This window comes from Lacerta agilis, chromosome 4 (genome assembly GCF_009819535.1).
Source record: "Lacerta agilis isolate rLacAgi1 chromosome 4, rLacAgi1.pri, whole genome shotgun sequence".
In the NCBI taxonomy this organism is placed as follows: Eukaryota; Metazoa; Chordata; class Lepidosauria; order Squamata; family Lacertidae; genus Lacerta; species Lacerta agilis.
The window spans coordinates 5,317,989-5,338,279 of NC_046315.1; the positions used below are offsets into that span (position 1 = coordinate 5,317,989).

Below are 20,291 nucleotides of genomic sequence, written 5' to 3' on the forward strand. Positions count from 1 at the left end.
GTGGTACGTCGATTTAAGAACAGTCCTGTTTCGGAAAAGAATAAGTTTGTAAACCAAGGGACCACCGTATTACTATCATCATCATCATCATCATCATCATCCTCACTACTACTACTACCTGAGATTGAATAAGCCTGGCTCTTCTCTGGATGGATTTTGTTTGGCCCAGTCATGGCATCCCCTCCATCTCCAATGTCAGTCGTCTCTTTGGTCAACCCAAGACTGACAGGAGCAAAAACAAAAACAGAAAACCTGAAGCTACTTATCTTTCCTAACAATTCTGAAGCTGACATATAAGATGGCCTGGGGAGTTCAGAGCAGCCCAATCGTGGTAGAAAAAGGAACAATTTGAGGAAGATTCTTCAAAGAAAACACTGTAATTTACTGTTTATTGTGGGGGTGTTAGGTTCCCAGGTGTTATAGGGGGTGCTGTTGAGCTGTGTGAAAATATATGAGGTTGGTCACATACAGGTATTTTTCGAATTTCCAGGCAGATATGACGATCCCACAGGGAGCCTTACCAAGAGAGGCCACGATCCCACAATTCTCCTCCATGACGTCCTTATGCAGAGCTCTCTGGTCTGGATCCAGCAACGCCCACTCCTCGTCCGTGAAATGAACAACGAGATCTTCAAAGCACACTGGACTATGGAGGCAACTGAAGGGATTTCGGTGAGATTAATCAACATGGTTTCTGCTGTTTTTCAGTCAATGCATGAAGTCTGAACCAATTTAGAAGTTAATCGTTTGTATCTTATGAAAAATGGATGCCTGGCTCTAGTGGGAGTCTCACTCGGGGGTCCTCAGGAGTTGCTCCCCACCCCCACCCCCACCCCCCTGCTTCTGTCTCCTTTTCATGTACTTGGACTCTCTGCCGCTCTCAAGACAGACTCCTGGCGTGTGGTCCCTTTTTCTTTGCTCTGAGGGCCAGGTATGTATCTGGCCAACCCCCTGAGGGCGAAGTGGGCGGGGCCAAAGACATCTCCCTTGAAATTTAGGTGGGAAAAATATTATTATTATTATTATTATCATCATCATCATTATTATATTAGATAGCTTAACACACACACAGCCATTGATGCCTAGGTCTCTGGAGGTTCAGTGAGTAGCAGCACCCATTTCCAGCTGCTTTGCCGGCAACAATCCCTTTGGGACAGAGAGGATGTGGTCCTGGGATGCCCTGCTCTGGGTGCGAGGGGATTGCTGCAGTGGCCTCCGTGTGGAGCTGCCCTTGGAGACGACTGGGAAACTGGTTTGCAATGCAGCAGCCAGGCTATGAGCTGGGATCCCTCTCTTTATTCCTGGCCTTTCTCTCCCACCTTCACTTCCTTCCTCCATGTGATTTTTTTTGGGGGGTGGGGGGTGGGGTGGGGCTAGTCCACCTCCTCGTCTATCTTTGGAAAACCATTTGAACATGTTTCCTCTGTTTTGCAATGACGCTGAGCGATGTCACACAGAGTTCAAGTCCTAGGGACTTCTTTGTTTAAAGAAGGGAGATTTCGTGGGAGTCCTTTTTTTCTGAAAGGCCAAATGAGTTTGGGACCCTCTGATCTCCAGGAAGGAGAGCGTTGCAGACCTCGCCCCTCCCTGGCAGGACCCTCTCCTCCCCCTGCATGAGCAGATCAGGCCCCCCAGGCTGGCACCCTCTCCTGCTGCAGCCCTGGGACCCCCACCGCCTCCCCACTGCACCCTCTGGGGGTGGGAGAGAGAGAGGAGACTCACCAGACCCCAGGAGGGGACAGCGATGCAGCCCTTGCAAGAGAGGACTGGGGAGGGAGGGAGGGGCCTGGGCTCCGGAGGACCTGGCCCCCTCTTTCCTGGCCTCTCTAGGAAGGAAGCTCGGTTCCCTTTAACCCTTGCAAAGCCGAGTCCACCCAGCTCAGCCCTCTCTCGCTTGGCAAAACCTCAGATCTTTATTATTTTTTTATGGATTTAGGGGGGGCTACGCCAATGCCCAGATATCCTTTTGGGGGTGAGACTCTTTGTTGGACTCTGAGCATCGTCCTCTGTTGGCCGGAAACCAGAGGAACAGCTTGCAGGGAAAAGGGCTTTGCAGGAGGCAAATAATAGGTGGGGATCCTAGGGTCATCTAGTCCAACCCCCAGCAATGCAGGAATGTCAGCTAAAGCGTCCATGGCAGATGGCCGCCCGATCTCTGCTTAGAAACCTCCAAGGAATGTTTAGCTTGTGGCAGCAACGTAGCAAGTTAAACTGGTACCCGGGTGCGAAAATTTTTTTGCCAACCCCCCCTCCCCATCCCCTTAAAAGAGAGGTTCAGGTGCAGGAAAGGGGAGAAGGAAAAGCTGGAGGGGAGGATGGATAGGTCAGTAAGGAGGAGGAAGTAGCCATGGGGGGGGGGGCAAACAGTGGGGCACTGAAATTTCAAGGGATACCATGGGATAGAGCAGTGTTTTTCAACCTTTTTTGGGCAAAGGCACACTTGTTTCATGAAAAAAATCATGAGGCACACCACCATTAGAAAATGTTAAAAAATTTAACTCTGTGCCTATATTGACTATATATAAAGTAATTCTCTTGAATAGGAATCAAATAAACACAAAGAAAGTATTTTATAATTACTTTATTATGAAATAGTAAGTAAACAGAAATATGAAAAATTATAAAATACTTTATTCAGTGCGCAACCTGGGTCTGTTTGGCTGAACACAAAGCTGATATTCTGGCTGGATGTTTTGAGACTACAATTCCCATCATCCCTGACAACTGGTCCTGTTAGTTAGGGATGATGGGAGTTGTAGTCCCAAAACATCTGGAGCGCTGAGTTTGCTTATGCCTGATCTATACAATGCCTTTGAGCATGTATGGTATGCATTTGGAACTGACTGGAATAAAAGACAAGAAGAGCATACGTTTAAAGAAGATTGGGAAATGTTTATTGAATATATGGAGGAAAATTGAAAATGTGGGCAGCATTAAGATAAATTCAACCGTGTAAATAAGTTTTTACTGATGTAATAATGGAAAGCTGAATGGTTTAGTTTATATAAAATATGCAGGGATTTATGTTGTGCAAAATGAACCATGGAAAGAGAGGAAGTGAAGTCACTGACATTTTAAGGTGAATATTCTAAAATGTAAAACAGAAATTTAATTTTTAAAAATTCATTCTTGCATCGTGATCACAACTTGCATCGCACTTCTCCGTACTTCGGGTTGCAATACCGCAGCAGGTTAACTCAAACAGAGGCTGACTTCTAAGTACGCCATGCTTGGGAGCGCGCTGTTAAAGCAAGAGCTTTGGGCATTTCCCTCCTGGGTAGGCAAGACAGAAGCCGCTCCAACTCCAACTAAAGGAGTTCGGATCCTTGGAGTGGCCACCCTCCCGCTAGAAGCAGGGCTTGGAGGAGGCCGGAGAGCCCGCGGCCCCCTCTGGGGAAGGCGGGCCTGCAACCCCGGACCCATCAGGATGCACCACTCGGCGCCCTCGCAGGCAGGGCTGGGCAGGAGGCGGTGGCAAACGCCGCCAAAGGACCACGATGCGCCCTCGGCACCTTCTTCATCCCCTCGGCCGGTGGCGGCGGGAACGGCGGCCCGCGATGGAGCCCCCGGAGCCGGGCTTGTTGTGTCGGCTGAGAGGCCGGCTTGCGTGCTGTGCGCACTGGCCGTGCCACGGCTTCTCCTACCCTGGGGTGCCGGGGCTGAAGCGGCGTCTGCTGGCAGTCGGGCTGTCCTGCTGCACCGTGCTGGCCTTCTGCTCCGCCAGCAGCCTGCAGGAGCTGCCGCCCGCGTAGCGCCGCGGCAACGACGAGGGCGACGAGCTGCGAGCTCCGCTTCGGCATCCGCGCCTGCAACCTTTTCAATTTTTCCCATGGCACACCAGGCAACACCTCGCGGCACACTAGTGTGCCGCGGAACAGTGGTTGAAAAACACTGGGATAGAGGGTGAACTGGGGTGACCCACCAAAGGGAGTATAGGAGAGCAACCACAGCTAGGAGGGAGATTGATTTGGGGTGGGGGGAGCCCACAGGAAAAGTATGGGTGCACTGGGGTCAAAAGTCATGTGGGAGAAAGTGGGGGCAAGGAGAAGGCTGAAGGGGTGCTAAAGGTGGAGGAGAGCACAGAGGCTTGCAGTCCGAACGGATCCGGATTGTATCCGGATTGCTCCTGCTGCTTTGCTAGGAGGGAATTCCAGCCTCTCTCCTCCTCAGACGGGGCAGACCCTCCCTTCCTCCTCTTGCTTTGGCCTCCTGCTTGTTTAAATCCCCCACAACCTCCCCCCTACCTCAGCTGCCTTTGTCATTTACGGCCGTAAAGTTTGGGAAGGAAGGAGAGAAGAGTGGAGAAGCGTACATGGTGGGATGGTGAGGGCGAAGGCGTAACACATTCACCTTCCCTGTCCCTTTCTCTCTATCTCTCTGTCCCTCTCTTTCGCAGATTCTGGCGCTGCACCACGGGCTCCTTCTCTGCCAACTCCTGCCTCCTTCTGCTGCAGCCTCCCCGTCTAGAAAGAGCCTCGCTCTGGCTTCTCACCTCCAGCCTCCCAGCCAGCAAAAAGCCTCACATAGCCAGCCTCCCCTCGGCACAGCAAATCGCCGGCCAAGCGAGTGAGCAAGCCAGCCGCTGCTGCGCCAAATGAGCCTTTTTGCAACCGGCGGTGCTGGGCTCAGCCAGGGGAGTGGGGGGGCACCAAGAGTGTCACCCCACCTCCAGAATGGAAGGGGATGGACGGGCGCCATGGGGGATGATGCTGGAGGTGCAGCTATCCATTCTGAAGAAAATCAGCCCTGAGTGCTCACTAGAAGGACAGATCCTGAAGTTGAGGCTCCAGTACTTTGGCCACCTCAGGAGAAGGGAAGACTCCCTGGAAAAGACCCTGATGTCGGGAAAGATGGAGGGCACAAGGAGAAGGGGACGACAGAGGACGAGATGGTTGGACAGTGTTCTCGAAGCTACTAACATGAGTTTGGCCAAACTGCGGGAGGCAGTGGAGGATAGGCGTGCCTGGCGTGCTCTGGTCCATAGGGTCATGAAGAGTCGGACACGACTGAACGACAACAAAGGGAAAATCTGAATATGCCAGACTGGATTGCTCAATCTGTATGATTCTAACCAATCCATCAACTAGCTTCCAGCAATGTGCAAGGGAATGTGCTCTGCTAGCATGAATGAGGAAGGACAATATATCCTCTCCTACCATCCACAACATTCCCACACTAAGATGCTGATAATCTAAGTGCCTTTGACCCCTGGATTCTCATCTGTGCCTGTGTTCCTAATACGTAACTGTTATGGAAAAATCCAGATACGAGGCTACTCAGCTACCTGGTCATCAGGCAAAAAGCCTGCGGGTTCCTGAGGAGAAAAGAAGGAGTCCAGCCACCAACCGGAGCAAAAGCAAAAATCAAAGTTTATTGCGCAACAGGTTCAAGTCAGGACTGAACAACGGAACTAGGTTGCGAGAACTTTTAAAACTTTCCCCACTTTCCCATAATACAACTGGTTACATGTCACCACTACATAGGTAAAACGTCAGAAAAGGGGCGGAAAGGGGAGGGTTATACATGATTAACATACTGGTAAACAAGATTAACATGGAGGAAATGAAATTCAAATCAGTGGTAAGCCCTGATGTATTCATCTTGAGTGTTCCTGGGAATAGAACAATGGGATTGCCTGGCCAGGTCTATCACCCTTCAATGGGTCCAGAGGAAGGAGATATGGCCTGTGTTTAACTGTCAATTTCGGCTGTTTTCCTGTGTACGTGCCTTCCCGCTCAAGGGATCATGGCAGAGGCTGAGCAGTCTTGAAGCCCTTGACCAAAGTGGCAAGATGGCGATGGAACCAAGACTCTGGGAGTTTGTGTACTGCCCATGTAACAATGTGTTAGGGACAAGGGGACATTGTCTAGAGGGGCTCCCTTGAGGGCATAGATTCGTTCCTTACTGCTCAACTTGAGAGACTTCGTTTAGGTGACCCCACCCAATTCCATAACATAACCAAGTGTGAAGGGTGTGTTTTATCAACAGCCCAGTGAATAAGGAAATGCAACCTCCATTGACTCAAAGAAGGAGAAAGGGAATCTGCTCAGTGTCCCATGAGGTCTGGAGTGACCGATTGACCTCAGCAGCACCTGCACTGACTGGCAGCAGCTCTCCAGGGTTTCAGAGGGGGGATGACATTCCCAGTCCCCCCCCGGAAATGCCACCCAGAGCGGAAATTCCGAATGCAAAGCAGATGGTCCAATCCTGCGCTATGGAGACCCTTAGCCTGTCTGGGAGGATGTGGGGATGATCTCCCTTTGGAAATGGGGCTACAAGAAGAAGGATGGGCAATGAAGATGCAGCCCAGCTGCAGGCAGAACAGCAGGTGCCTCCGAGTTTTGACAGAGGAGCATCATCTCTCAGGAGGGCCCAGGTGGGCCCAGGTCCAGGTGTTTCTGGGGGGGGGGGAGTTTGCACGGTGACAAGAACCGGCCCTCCTTTGTGACCTCTCTTGCTTCTCCCTTAAAAGCCTTCTTATTTGCTTCTTATTTTATAACTTTTGATTTATTTCTGTGGCGTTTCTGCTTAAAACCACGACGCGTGAGTTCAAAGAAAAGATAGACAAGGAAGTTGAACAGCAACAACCTGTATGAGAGAATAGGGGGAAGAAAAGACCTCCTTCTCTCGCTCATCCAGGTACTTTTATTGACACAAAAACCCGCCTTCCAAAATTCAAATCAGCCAATGAACAGCATCCAGTGCCCCTTCCCCCAGAAACCATGTGGCCAGGTGGAGAACAAAGACTCTTTGAACTTTGCAGAAACCGGTTCGAACTAGCCCTACTTCCTACAACTACAGATCCTAATTAGCATTCCAAAGATGAGGTAGATAAAAAGACAGGATACAGATAGGAGAGAAATCTTATTGGCAGATCCCTGCCAGGCCTTCAGGAAATCAAAGGAACAGATGCTCCGAGGTTCTCAGGGGTTATCAAAGAGACACATCCTTGCCATGTAGTTGTAAATTAAACAGCAACCTAATTGAAAGAGAGACGTGACTCCCTTGCTTCCCAGCAATGGAGGTTTAAGACACAACCAAACAAAGCAGCCAGATTTCAGGTCATGTAGGATTAATCATAAGAAATCATATCTTGCACACAGACCAGCAGGGAACTCTGCACTCAAGCACAACCACCTCAGGGTATCGGAATGTCTAGCTCACCCGCACTATTGTCTAAGACAATGTATTATTTCTTATTTAATCCTGCATCATAAATACCACATATTTCTTTTTATTTTAACATTTTTTATTTTAATATTTTTGTTTTTATTTTAATATTTTATTTTATTGTTTTTTAGTTTAATATTTTTTATTTTACATTTTAATTTTGTGCACATCTGTGCCTATTTTGCATTTGTTCAGTCGTTCAGTCGTGTCCGACTCTTCGTGACCCCATGGACCAGAGCACGCCAGGCACGCCTATCCTTCACTGCCTCTCGCAGTTTGGCCAAACTCATGTTAGTAGCTTCGAGAACACTGTCCAACCATTTCATCCTCTGTCGTCCCCTTCTCCTTGTGCCCTCCATCTTTCCCAACATCAGGGTCTTTTCTAGGGAGTCTTATCTTCTCATGAGGTGGCCAAAGTACTGAAGCCTCAACTTCAGGATCTGTCCTTCTAGTGAGCACTCAGGGCTGATTTCTTTGAGAATGGATAGGTTTGATCTTCTTGCAGTCCATGGGACTCTCAAGAGTCTCCTCCAGCACCATATTTTGCATATATTTTGTAAATATTCATTTTGTACATAGAGGGGTTGTTAGGGTTAGGCTTAGGCTTAGGGCTGGGATTGGGGTCAGAGTTAGGCTTGGCTGGGGATTTTAGATAGTTAGCTAGTTTAGAGAGGAGGGTGGGGATTTTTCATGGAAGAAGGCAGGTTGTAAGTAGCGAGGGGATTGCTGCAGTGGTCTCCGTGTGGAGCTGCCCTTGGAGACGACTAGGAAACTGGTTTGCAATGCAGCAGCCAGACTATGGGCTGGGATCCCTCTCTTTATTCCTGGCCTTTCTCTCCCCCCCTTTCCTTCCTTCCTCCACGTGGGGTTTTTGGGGGGAGAGGGGGGCTAGTCCACCTCCTTGTCCAGCTTTGGAAAACCATTTGCACATGTTTCCTCTGTTGTGAAATGACGCTGAGCGATGTCACACAGAGTTAAAGTCCTAGGGACGCCTTTGTTTAAAGAAGGGAGATTTCGTGGAGTCGTTTTTTTCTGAAAGGGGGGGCCAAATGGGTTTGGGATCCTGTGATCTCCAGGAAGGAGAGCGTTGCAGACCTCGCCCCTCCCTGGTAGGACCCTCTCCTCCCCCTACATGAGCAGATAAGGCCCCCCAGGCTGGTATGTTCCCCTGCTGCAGCCCTGGGACCCCCACCGCCTCCCCACTGCACCCTCTGGGGGGGCGAGAGAGAGAGGAGACTCACCAGATCCCAGGAGGGGACAGCCATGCAGCCCTTGCAGGAGAGGACTGGGGAGGGAGGGGCCTTGGCTCTGGAGGACCTGGCCCCCTCTTGCTTCCTGCCCTCTCTAGGAAGGCAGCTCGGTTCCCTTTAACCTTTGCAAAGCCGAGTCCACCCAGCTCAGCCCTCTCTTGCTTGGCAGAACCTCAGATTTTTATTATTTTTTATGGATTTAGGTGTGCAAATCTTTCCCCTGACAAAATGCTCTTAGATGTCCCTCATGGCAGCGGGTCCTGAGTTCTAGCACTGCTGAAATCATCACACTGGCTACCAAAGAGGAACCAAGTGAAGTTCAAAAGAAATAAATCCTATTCTCAGCATAAATGAGTAATACTTTCTTATGCATGCTTTTTATGCAAAATGGACTGAAAATGGATCGTTGTTATTATGTTCAGGGAAGTTTATAATATTTGATGGACTATTGTACTTTTTATATTTTGTTGGAAGCCGCCCAGAGTGGCTGGGGAAACCTAGCCAGATTCGCAGAGTATAAATTATTATTATTATTATTATTATTATTATTATTATTATTGCTAATAATTGGTTGCAAATAGCATAACGTTGAAAGGCTAGTGAAATATGGGGAGCCCTAGAGCATCTGCTTGGCATGCAGAATGTCCGTGGGTCAACCCCTGGCTGATATCTCCTGCAAGGGCTGGACGAAAGCCCTGCCTGAAACTCTGGGGAGCTGCTGCCAGTCAGTGTAGACTAGGGGTCCTCAATCTATGTCCCGTGGGTCGAATCTAGCTAGCCAGGGTCGTGAATGCATGACCATTTCAGAACCCGCTCAGTGTCTGAGGCTGAAAGCATCTTGCAGTCCTCACGTGGTGGCGGCTCTATCAATGAAAGGCCAGGGGGTTTCGCCCGGGGATGGGGAAGTGTTGTCTTTTGGTTTGAAGAGCGAAGTTGAGGTTGGCCGAGGAAGGCAAACTTGGGTTGGTTTCGTTAGCTAGACATTTGCTTTAAAGGTGGGAGAAGGAAGTGTAGTCCTATTTCTGTGAGTGGCAGCGGTCTTTCCACTCATGTGATAAACCTGTTGACTGTTAACGACTGCAATTGGTCTTACAGGAAAAAGCTAATCCTGGCCTCCTTCAACCAGAATGTGGCTCCCCAGGCTAAGGAGATGGGCAATATCCGGTTCCGTGCCACCCTTTAAAAATTTAAAATTAAAACAGATCCCAACTTTCAGAGCATGTGAATCAGGAGTGGAAAGAACCATTGTACATAGAGTACTTAGGGTTAGGTGTAGGCTTAAGGCTGGGCTGGGGGTGGGGGTCAGAGTTAGGCTTGGATGGGCATTTTAGATAGTTATCTAGTTTAGAGAGGAGGGTGGGAATTTTTCCAAGAAGAAATGGGCAGGCTGTAAATAGGATTCCTTCCCTTTCTCTTGGTCCCGGGGGGGGGGGGCTGTTGTGTCCTGGGGTCTCTGGCACAGCCTTGGCTCTCTGGAAATCAACCAGTTCAGTCTTTTCCAGAGAGTTCAGCTCCTCCACACTCTTTCCCTGCCTTTCCCTTTTCTCTCCGCTCTCATTATTTAACATTTATTTTGCATCTCTGCAACTGCCCATCTCTCCCTGCCAACAATTGTTATCCTCACCACAGCCCTGTGAAGTAGGCTAGGCTGCCCAAAGTCCACCAGAGCGCTTCATGACTGAGTGGGGATTTGAATACTGCTCTCCCCGGTCCTCCTAGTTCAGCCCTCCAACCACTACACCTCTGCCTGGCTCCATTTTCCATCTCTCCAGCTGCCCAACCCCATCAGCCTTCTCTGGCTCCAAGGAAGACTCCACCACCTTCCCCATGCTCTGCTCCTCTTCTGGGACCCCTTGAGGCTTGGAGGACCCTCCTAGGGGTCTCCTCCCTCTCCAGGAAGAGCAGGGCTGTCCTCAGAAGAGGAGGCAGAGCAGCCCTTGAACGGCTGCCAATGCTTGTCTTTCCTTTGGACTGTAGCGCTGGATATAGCAACGTATATCGTAGATCAGAGCACATGTTCGTAGATCAGCTTCAGAGCGGATTGTGGCTGCTTCCCTCAAGCCGAGATGAGCCGTGCAAAGAGCGGGGACCTACTGCCCTTTGTCTCCAGCTTCTCCAGGGAACAGCTCCGCTCTTGCTGCTTTCATACGGTCGCCGCATATGGTGGGGATGCGGCCGCGTTTTTGAACTCCCTCCACCGTATGCGGCGACTGCAGATTCTCCAGTCCAGCTCAGAGGTTTCAGCACCCGCCCTATAAGACGACCCCCGACTTTTATACGCTGGAAAATACATATATGGAGGAAGCAACATCTTTTAAGTGCTTTCGGCCTCTAAAGGTCTTAATCTGGACACTGCCCATTGCCAGAAACCCACTGCATGTTCTTAACATTTTCAATCTTCAAAGCCTCACCCTCACAGCAGTGCAAAAGGAATTTACATACATCAAATTGTGCTACTCTTTGCATTTTAAAAAAGTAACCTGACTCTGAGTCTGCTTGCAGGTTGGAGAGGGGTCAGTCTGGATGATACCCTAAGTTCCTTCCTTTTCCTGGAAACCCTGCTTTAAAGCAACATTTGCCTTTGGCCCGCAAACATGGGACCTGTCCAGGTTTGTATTTTGTTTTCCTCATGACATTTGTGCATCTATTTTTTATTCTTTAAGAGGGCAAATTGAAAGAGAAATAGTATTGCAAGTTGCAGAAGAATAAAAGGTTGCGTTTGAAACAAAAGCACAAAAAACTGGGGGGTGGCCTCCTCAAATATTTTATGGGGGGCAGACACCCCTGGGCCTATTGGCACCTATTCCCTACACCCACAGGTCTCAGGATGTTTACTGTGGGAATATGGCCAGGTGTATCTTCCACGTCTTCTGTCCACAATGCACTCTTCACAGGCAAGACAAACTGGAACACCTTCACAGTATAATCCCAAAAACCTGGACTCACAACTGCTAGCTGTGAGCACCAACTCAGCAGCCAATAACCAGATGTCGTTCCAGAGGTTTTAGAAGCAATCCTTCTTTTATTTCTACAAGTTAAACATATTTACAGAATACACAGACTGTGTGAGTTTGCAGCTTCTCACTTCAGTCACCTAGCAGAGAAAAGAACAGCACACATTTCCCACAGAGCTGAGAGTTAGGAACACAGTATCAAAGTAAACCCCTCCCCTTTCTCTCTCCACTGAGTCAGGAGATTTTCAGAAAGGGAGGGGTGAAAATGCTAACAACCTCCCCCTTTTTCATTCCGACCTTTATGAAAATCTAACACAAATGTAACCTCCTTACATATACACCAAGTTGTTCCTTATTAACAGCTTTGGTCAAAGCATCTGCAGGAATTTCCTTTCCTGGCATATATGAAACTTTCACAACTCCACTTTTAATACACTCTCTGACCTGCAGCAATTTAATTTGTAAATGTTTCGTTTGCACCCTTCTGAGTGGATTAACTCTATGCAGGCTTTGTTGTCCTGGTAAACCTGAATTGTACAAGAAACTTTCACTCTCACATCCTGACATAGTTGTTGCAACCACTCCACATCCATGAGAGAATGAGTTGAAGCGTTGAGTTCAGCTTCACATGTACTCATGCTCACTGTTGCTTGCTTTTTGCAAGACCAATCAAACAAACCTTGATTGTATAAGTAACAGACACCTGATGTACTCTTGCCGTCCATTGTGTCACTGCCAAAACTGGCGGCTGCATAGATTTCTAGGCCTCCAGACTTTTGACTAGTAAGTCTTAGCCGGTGATGTACACCAGTGTTTTTCAACCACTGTTCCATGGCACACTAGTGTGCCGCGAGATGTTGCCTGGTGTGCCGTGGGAAAAATTGAAAAATTCAAGAGAATTACTTTATATATAGTCAATATAGGCACAGAGTTAATTTTTTAAACATTTTCTAATGGTGGTGTGCCTCGTGATTTTTTTCATGAAACAAGTGTGCCTTTGCCCAAAAAAGGTTGAAAAACACTGATGTACACTATCCTTCAGATATCTAACAATGCATTTTAGTGCCTTGAAATCTTGCACTGTTGGATTATTAGCACATCTGCTAAGTAGATTCACAGTAACAGCAATTGTCTGGTCTGGTACACCTTGCTACAAAGCTGAGCTTGCCTAACACACTTCTAAACAATGTGGTGTCAGAAAACGCTTCAGCATTTGTATCATGCTGATAACCTGTGATCATGGGGGTGTCTAAAACGTTTGCATCAGTTAGATTCAACTTTTCAATCAAATCATTGATTTTATGTGTTTGGTGCAGCAAAATGTCACCTTTCTCATTTCTCTCAACTTCCAGATGTAGATGTAGATGTTTACATCCTTCCATAAAAATAAAATATCATCAATGTAACACACACAATACAGCTTCTGTTGATTGCACTCTTTCACAAATACACAAGAATCTGCTTTTCCTTGCTGGAAACCTAAGGAAAATAGTACATCTGTCAGTTTAGTGTGTCAGCAACGAGCACTTTGTTTCAGACCATATAGAGACTTTTTTCACATGCACACCATTCCCTTTTTGATTTGTGGTTTATTCTCACATAAACCATTTTGCCAAGGAGATCTGGGCGTGGTAGTGAGGTGCTCAATGCCCTGTTCAGCAAGATACCTTTCAAACTCTTCTGAACAAAACTCTCCTCCTCTGTCAGTGAAAAAGCTACGTATATGTTCATCGTGCACATTTTTAAGCCATGCACAGAACTGTTGAAACCTTGAAAAGACTTCAGACTTCTTCTGTAGCACATAAACCCAAAGATATCTAGAATATGTGTCAATCAGAACCAAGAAGTAGTGTGTTTCCTCTAGGGGGTGCTAGATGTCCCACCAGGTCAGCATGTACTACTTCATAGGCTTTTAGTACCTCTCTCCCTGATTTCTCACCTTTGTTTGATTTTGTTCTCTGCACAAGAGACACACTTCATATGATAAGGACACTTTTGAACCTTCATGCCCTCAACTATATTTTGCATTTTTGCCACAGCCTGGAAATTAAGATGCCCAAATAATCAGTGATAATCATGAATACAATGGTTATGCAACCTCTCATTCTTATCAATTAATATGTTACTGTGTGCCTTTTCAATTTCTTTTGTTGCTTCAGCTGCTTTACCTATAACAAAAGGCACAACATATAAACCATCTTTGCATTTAGCATAAAGAATGAGCTTATTGTCTTGAAAAATCTCACATCGAGACTTTGTGAACACCAGCTTGAGACCTTTAGATGTAAGCTGGGAAACACTTAACAAATTACCTTGCAAATGAGGAGCATACATAACATTTTTAACAGTTGCATTAAGATTCTGCAGAGAAATAGTTCCCTGAGCATAACTTCTAATTGTCATTCCGTCGGCCTGATGTATCGCCCGCTGCTGTTCAAGATGAATAAGTATGTTCTTGTTGTTGGTCATGTGCCTCATAGCTCCAAAATAAAAACTGAATGTTCCCCTTCATCACATACACAGCCCAAGAAGACAATGACAAAAATCTACCGACAGCATACAAATCAATATGGCTAACCTGACCCAAAATTCCCACCAACCCCACTCACACAGGAAACCAAAGATCACCACAGCCAACCACAAACGAACAACCACATCCCAAGCCAACTCCGACCTCTCTCACCGCCAAACGAGCACAAGCAAACAACAGAGAACCTACATAAACAAAGCTGACACCAAACCCTACTCATATCAAGTAAAAAAGAAACAGTCACCCCACCCCACCTACCTCCCGTCCCACCCACCTCTTCCCCCCTTTCTTTTCTAATGTCTCACCAACACTGACTTATAAAAATTTTATATTGAAAAATTTGAGAGAGACATTGTACTACCTTTGAAAATCTTTAATAAAAATAATTTTTTAAAAAACTGAATGTGTGAGCTCATCAGAACAGCGAGAGATCAAAGCTTTCGACGCATGCGATCCCTGAGATTTACTTCCTCGTGGCTCTGGGCCTCCTCTGCCTTTATCTTTGCCTTTGAAGTTGCTCCTTTTCTTTGAAGTCTTCCGATACTGGTCTCTATAATGGTCTGCTTCTAAGCAGTTGTAACAATGCCGTGTCTTCAAAGCTTTGGCAGCAGTTTCACTTTCCCTTGCTGAATGCTTAAACACATTTTCATCAGCATTGCCCCGGCTCTCTTTAACAGTTTGCCTGTGGTTCCACTCATTCAAAAGTGCAGCAGACACATGGTCTGGTGTTAATCTACCATTAGGAAACACTGAAAGATGAGAAGAAATTGCATCATATGACTCATCTAGGCTATTAATTATCAGCATGGAAAAAAGCTTCAGAAATAAGTCAAATCTCTCTGGGCACGATCTTGTCTGAGGTGTTTCATCTGAGATAAATGACTGGGTAAATCAGCATTTTTCGGCAGCTCCATTCTACACAGTTTTAAAAGTACAGGACACTTGACCCTGCTCCTTACCTGAGATGTAAATCTCGAAGTTTATTCCAAACAGCACATGCAGTTCCCTGGTCTTCCGATTTAACCAACAAATGGTCAGCAACACTCAAAACAATCATCCCCCCAGGCCTCAAGTCAGCTTCATGCCACCCAGGCCATTCTACATCATTCTCGGGGGGGGGGGTCATTTTCCATAAAAGCGCTTTCATTTTAGCTTGCCAAACAGGGTATGTCTCTGGCGTGAAGACAAGGAAAGACAGAGCCATTTGGCTGCTTTGTGCAGAAGCCATGTCTGCGTTTAATTAACAACAAACACTTCCCTTCATGCAACATAAAATAAGCCTGGACTCTCAGCAAACTTCTATCTCCCCTTCAATCAGTGCACTTAATCAAGCAAAATGGAAAAGTGTCTCTGCTATCTTTTGGCAGCAAGCAGCATACCTTTGTAAATCAAACAGCTTGTAGAAACAGCTTCAGCTCTGAAGTGTAGCAAACAGTCAGCACGTCTCAGCAGCCAAGCACGCAGCCACCAACTACTGTCTCAAACGTTGAACCGTCTGTACGTCCAAATGTCCAGCAGCGGCCAGAATTGTAGTGGCAAGAGGGTGGAAGGATCAGGAAGTTCCAAAAATCTCTGAGTGGCAAGGTAAATTACAAGAATTTGCTGAAATGGCCCTTCTCACAAACAATCTAAGAGGGAAATCAAAGCAAAAATTTATTGGGAAATGGGAGCACTACAGGAGATATATGTTAAAAACCACCAAAAGCTTTATTTCCATGCCAGCATTCGAGGAATGAAAGTAACGGGGAAAAGATGGATAAAAGAATGTGGAGATTTTTTTTGTTGAAGAATGTACTAGAGAGCATGTATAGAATGTTTTACTGAGTTGTCAGGATGGAGGAAGTAGAATTATACTTTAGATTATGAGTTTTTCTTTTTTCCGCTTTTCTTTTTTTCTTTCTTCTTTCTCTCTCTCCCTTCTCCTTTTGAACAAGTTGGTACATTGATTTTGGTAATACAGGTAGAATTGTGAAATTAAAATACAAACAATCAAAACATTACTGTATGTGGTAATGTTTATTTGGCTTTTGTAAATGTATTGACCAATGATTGTGATCGTGTATTTTCATTTTGTTAACCAAAACTATGCAATAAAAATATTTTAAAAAAATAAAAAATAGATGTCAATCAGACAAAGGTCTGGTTTAAAAAGTGTTGATTTGCCTGGCTCCTAAAGCTGTATAATGGTTTTTCAGACCTTTCTATGGATTCTTTTATGGGAATTGAGTTTGGAACTCTCACTGAAGCTCTTTCCACATTCCACACACTGATAGGGTGTCTCCCCTGTGTGAATTCTTTGATGGGAAGTAAGACTGTCCTTCTTTCTGAAGCTCTTTCCACATTCAAAGCACTGATATGGTTTCTCCCCTGTATGAATTCTTTGATGGGAAATGAGATGGGAGCTACTACTGAAGCTCTTTCCACATTCAAAGCACTGATATGGTTTCTCCCCTGTATGAATTCGTTGATGAGAAGTGAGAGAGAAATTATGAGTGAAGCTCTTTCCGCATTCAAAACACGGATAGGGTTTTGCTCCTGTATGAATTCTTTGATGTGAAGTGAGGCTGTGGCTGCGACTGAAGCCCTTCCCACATTCCACACATTGATAGGGTTTTGCTCCTGTATGAATTCTTTGATGTAAAGTGAGGCTGTGGCTGTGACTGAAGCCCTTCCCACATTCCACACATTGATATGGTTTATCCCCTGTATGAATTCTTTGATGTAAAGTGAGGCTGTGGCTGTGACTGAAGCCCTTCCCACATTCCACACATTGATATGGTTTATCCCCTGTATGAATTTTTTGATGGGAGGTAAGATGGTAGCTCTGACTGAAGCTCTTTCCACATTCCACACACTGATATGGTTTCTCCCCTGTATGAATTCTCTGATGCCTAGTGAGAGAGCTGCTATCAGTGTAACTCTTTCCACATTCCACACACTGATAGGGTTTCTCCCCTGTATGAATTCTTTGATGGGAAGTGAGGCTGTGGCTTTGACTGAAGCCCTTCCCACATTCCACACATTGATAGGGTTTGGCCCCTGTATGAATTCTTTGATGGGAATTGAGATGGGAGCTGCGACTGAAGCTCTTTCCACATTCCACACACTGATAGGGTTTCTCCCCTGTATGAATTCTTTGATGGGAAGTGAGATGGGAGCTCTGACTGAAGTTCTTTCCACATTCCTCACACTGATAGGGTTTCTCCCCTGTATGAATTATTTGATGGGAAGTGAGAGTGGAGCTCTTACTGAAGCTCTTTCCACATTCAAAGCACTGATATGGTTTCTCCCCTGTATGAATTCTTTGATGGGAAGTGAGAGAGGAGCTCTGACTGAAGCTCTTTCCACATTCCACACACTGATAGGGTTTCTCCCCTGTATGAATTCTTTGATGGGAAGTGAGACTGTGGCTGTGACTAAAGCTCTTTCCACATTCCACACACTGATATGGTTTCTCACCCGTATGAATTCTCTGATGCTTAGTGAGAGAGCTGCTATCAGTGTAACTCTTTCCACATTCCACACACTGATAGGGTTTCTCCCCTGTATGAATTCTTTGATGGGAAGTGAGAGAGGAGCTCTGACTGAAGCTCTTTCCACATTCCATGCACTGATAGGGTTTCTCCCCTGTATGAATTCTTTGATGGGAAGTGAGACTCTGGCTGTGACTGAAGCTCTTTCCACATTCCACACACTGATAGGGTTTCTCCCCTGTATGAATTCTCTGATGCTTAGTGAGAGAGCTGCTATCAGTGTAACTCTTTCCACATTCCACACACTGATAGGGTTTCTCCCCTGTATGAATTCTATGATGGGAAGTGAGATCCCGGCTTTGACTGAAGCTCTTTCCACATTCCACACACTGATATGGTTTCTCACCCTTTTGAATTCTCTGGTGTGAAGTGAGTTCAGTGCTCAAACGGAAGCTCTTTCCAAATTCCACACAATGATATGGTTTCTCCCCTGTATGAATTCTCTGATGCCTAGTAAGAGAGCTGCTATCTGTGAAACTCTTTCCACATTCCACACACTGATAGGGTTTCTCCCCTGTATGACTTCTTTGATGGGAAGTAAGTTTGGAGCTCTGACTGAAGCTCTTTCCACATTTCATACACTGGTAGAATTTCTTTCCAATGAGATTTTGTTGATGAGATGTGGAATGGGAACTCTGACTACAGCTTTCTCCACTCTCCAAATTTTTACATGGCTTCTCCTCTCTTTGGATTTTATTGTGGTCATCCTTGTTCTCGATTTCCAATTCATCATAATCTGCAATGGAAACAAACAGGTATAAGGGCCTCAGGAACAAATGGAGAAGAACTGAAGGGAGTTGGGTGTGTGTTTATTACCTGTGTTTTTTGTTATTAATGAACATATTTATTATTGGATTCTGATGAGTTGTTGAATGTTGCTTTGTTTGATATACAGGAGCGGCCAAAATTGTGGAAGCCTTTTGGAAAAATGTGTGTTTCAGAGGTTTAGTGGCTCATAACAGCACTTCTTTTGGAGTAATACCATGAAATAATATATCAACTGGAAGATAATTTAATCAAGAATGCAATTCAACAAAGTTTGTTCAATTACCCATATTCTATCAAATGTTATAGCCAAATAACCAGAAAAAGGAAGCACAACTTGCTTAGGTTGACTTACCGGTATGTTAGTGTGTTATATGATTGATAGTTGGTTTTTTAGTGTTCTTTCATTTAGTGAGTTTGTAAAACATAATAAAATTATAGAAATGGCACAAAGAGTTGATTGGTCACCCAGAAAGCGATGTAAAATTGTACTATTAAGTGAACAAGGCTACAGTTATGAAAAATTAGATGAAAGTTTGTGGAAAACAACCAATGCTGGCTTTCTATATTTTTGAAGAGGTATAAGGAGACTCAGTCACTTTAAAATCAGACTGGTCAAGGCAGGAAATGGTGCACAAAGGCAAGTGACGATTGAAGAATGGAGAGACTTTCCCTACATGACAGAAGAAAATCCTCTGGGTGTATACAAGATGACATGGCCCAATGTAATGTGAAGTTGAGTGCAAGGGCTGGTCTAAAGGCTAGAATTCTAAGGAAAAAGCCATTGTTATTTCTCAAGCAAAGGTTGAAAAGAATACACCCATGTTAAGTGGACAGCAGAACAAAGGGACAGTGTTATTTGAAGTGATGAGACCCAAATCTCCTTGCTTGGTAGTGATGTCATGAAATACGCGAGAAGAATCAGAGAAGATTTACGTCCTACTTGCATTACATCGACTGTGAAACACCCAGATAGTGTGATGATGTGGGCTTTGTGGCAGCAAAAGGTGTGGGCAGAATTTGCAATAATAATGGGAATGTAAATGCCCCAGAATGCATAAATGAAATACCGGAGCCCAAACTGAAGCATTCCACAAGTGATCTTTTCCCAGATACTAAATTTATTTGTTTGTTTGCTTGTTTGTATGTTTTCTATCTCAACAGGATTCAGCCCCATGTCATGTTGTTGCTGTGTGCAAAATGTGCTTTCAAGATAATCTTATTCCACTGCTGGAATTGCATGGGAAGAGCCTACCGTATTTTTCGCTCCATAGGATGCACTTTTTTCCTCCTAAAAAGAAAGGGGAAATGTCTGTGCGTCCTATGAAGCAAAGGCACTGGACGGCAGTGGAGTCCCTCAGCTGCCGCTTCAGTTGTAAGTGGAGGGATCCCTCTCCTCCGGGTTCCCATCAGGTTTTGGGCTGAGGAGGGGGAACGTGCAGCCCAAAAGCTGCTTTGGGCTGTTCGTTCACCCCTGCTTTGCCGCTGGCGGTGGCAAAGGGAGGGGGGACGAGCAGCCCCATGCGGCCCTGCTCCCTGCTAGCAGCATGGAAAGAAAAGCGCCAGCCGCTTTCTTACCATGCAGCTAGCAGGGAGAACTGACGCACGGGGCTGCTGTGCGACCCTGCTCCCTGCTAGTTGCACGGAAAGAACAAGCAGCATCCCTTCCCCTGTCCCCCGCTTCTCGCTGATCGTGGCGGAGTTGGAGGGGCGGCGGAGGGATGCTCCTGGTTGCTCCCCGCCAACCCCGTTTGCCAAAGCAGGCTTGTTTTTGCAATCGGGGTTGGCAGGGAAGAACCAGCAGCATCCCTCCACCGCCCCCACCCCCAGCCTTTTAGAGGAGGAAAACCAGAAAAAAATATTTTTTCCTGATTTACCTCCTCTACAAACGAGGTGCGCCCTATGGTCCTGTGCACCCTATGGAGCGAAAAACACGCTTATTGGAAATCTATGAAACTGACTAAAGAAACTTGTGAGAAGCCACCCAGCAATAAAGCCCAATTAACAGAGGCAATAATTAAGTCTTGGTTTCACATTATTACAGCTGCAGAACTAAAAATTTGTTTCACTTCACGGGAAGGCGTTGTAA

The 20,291-nt window shown here is 46.1% G+C and overlaps 1 protein-coding gene across 1 annotated transcript in view; it reads right to left on the reverse strand.

Annotated features, from left to right (window-relative positions):
* LOC117045136 overlaps positions 1 to 20,291 on the reverse strand; it is a 506,969-nt gene that overhangs the window by 482,228 nt on the left and 4,450 nt on the right. Inside the window, 1 exon segment of the mRNA XM_033145927.1 lies at positions 16,168 to 18,173. Coding sequence (XP_033001818.1) covers positions 16,168 to 18,015 — 1,848 coding nt within the window. The 5' untranslated portion in view covers positions 18,016 to 18,173.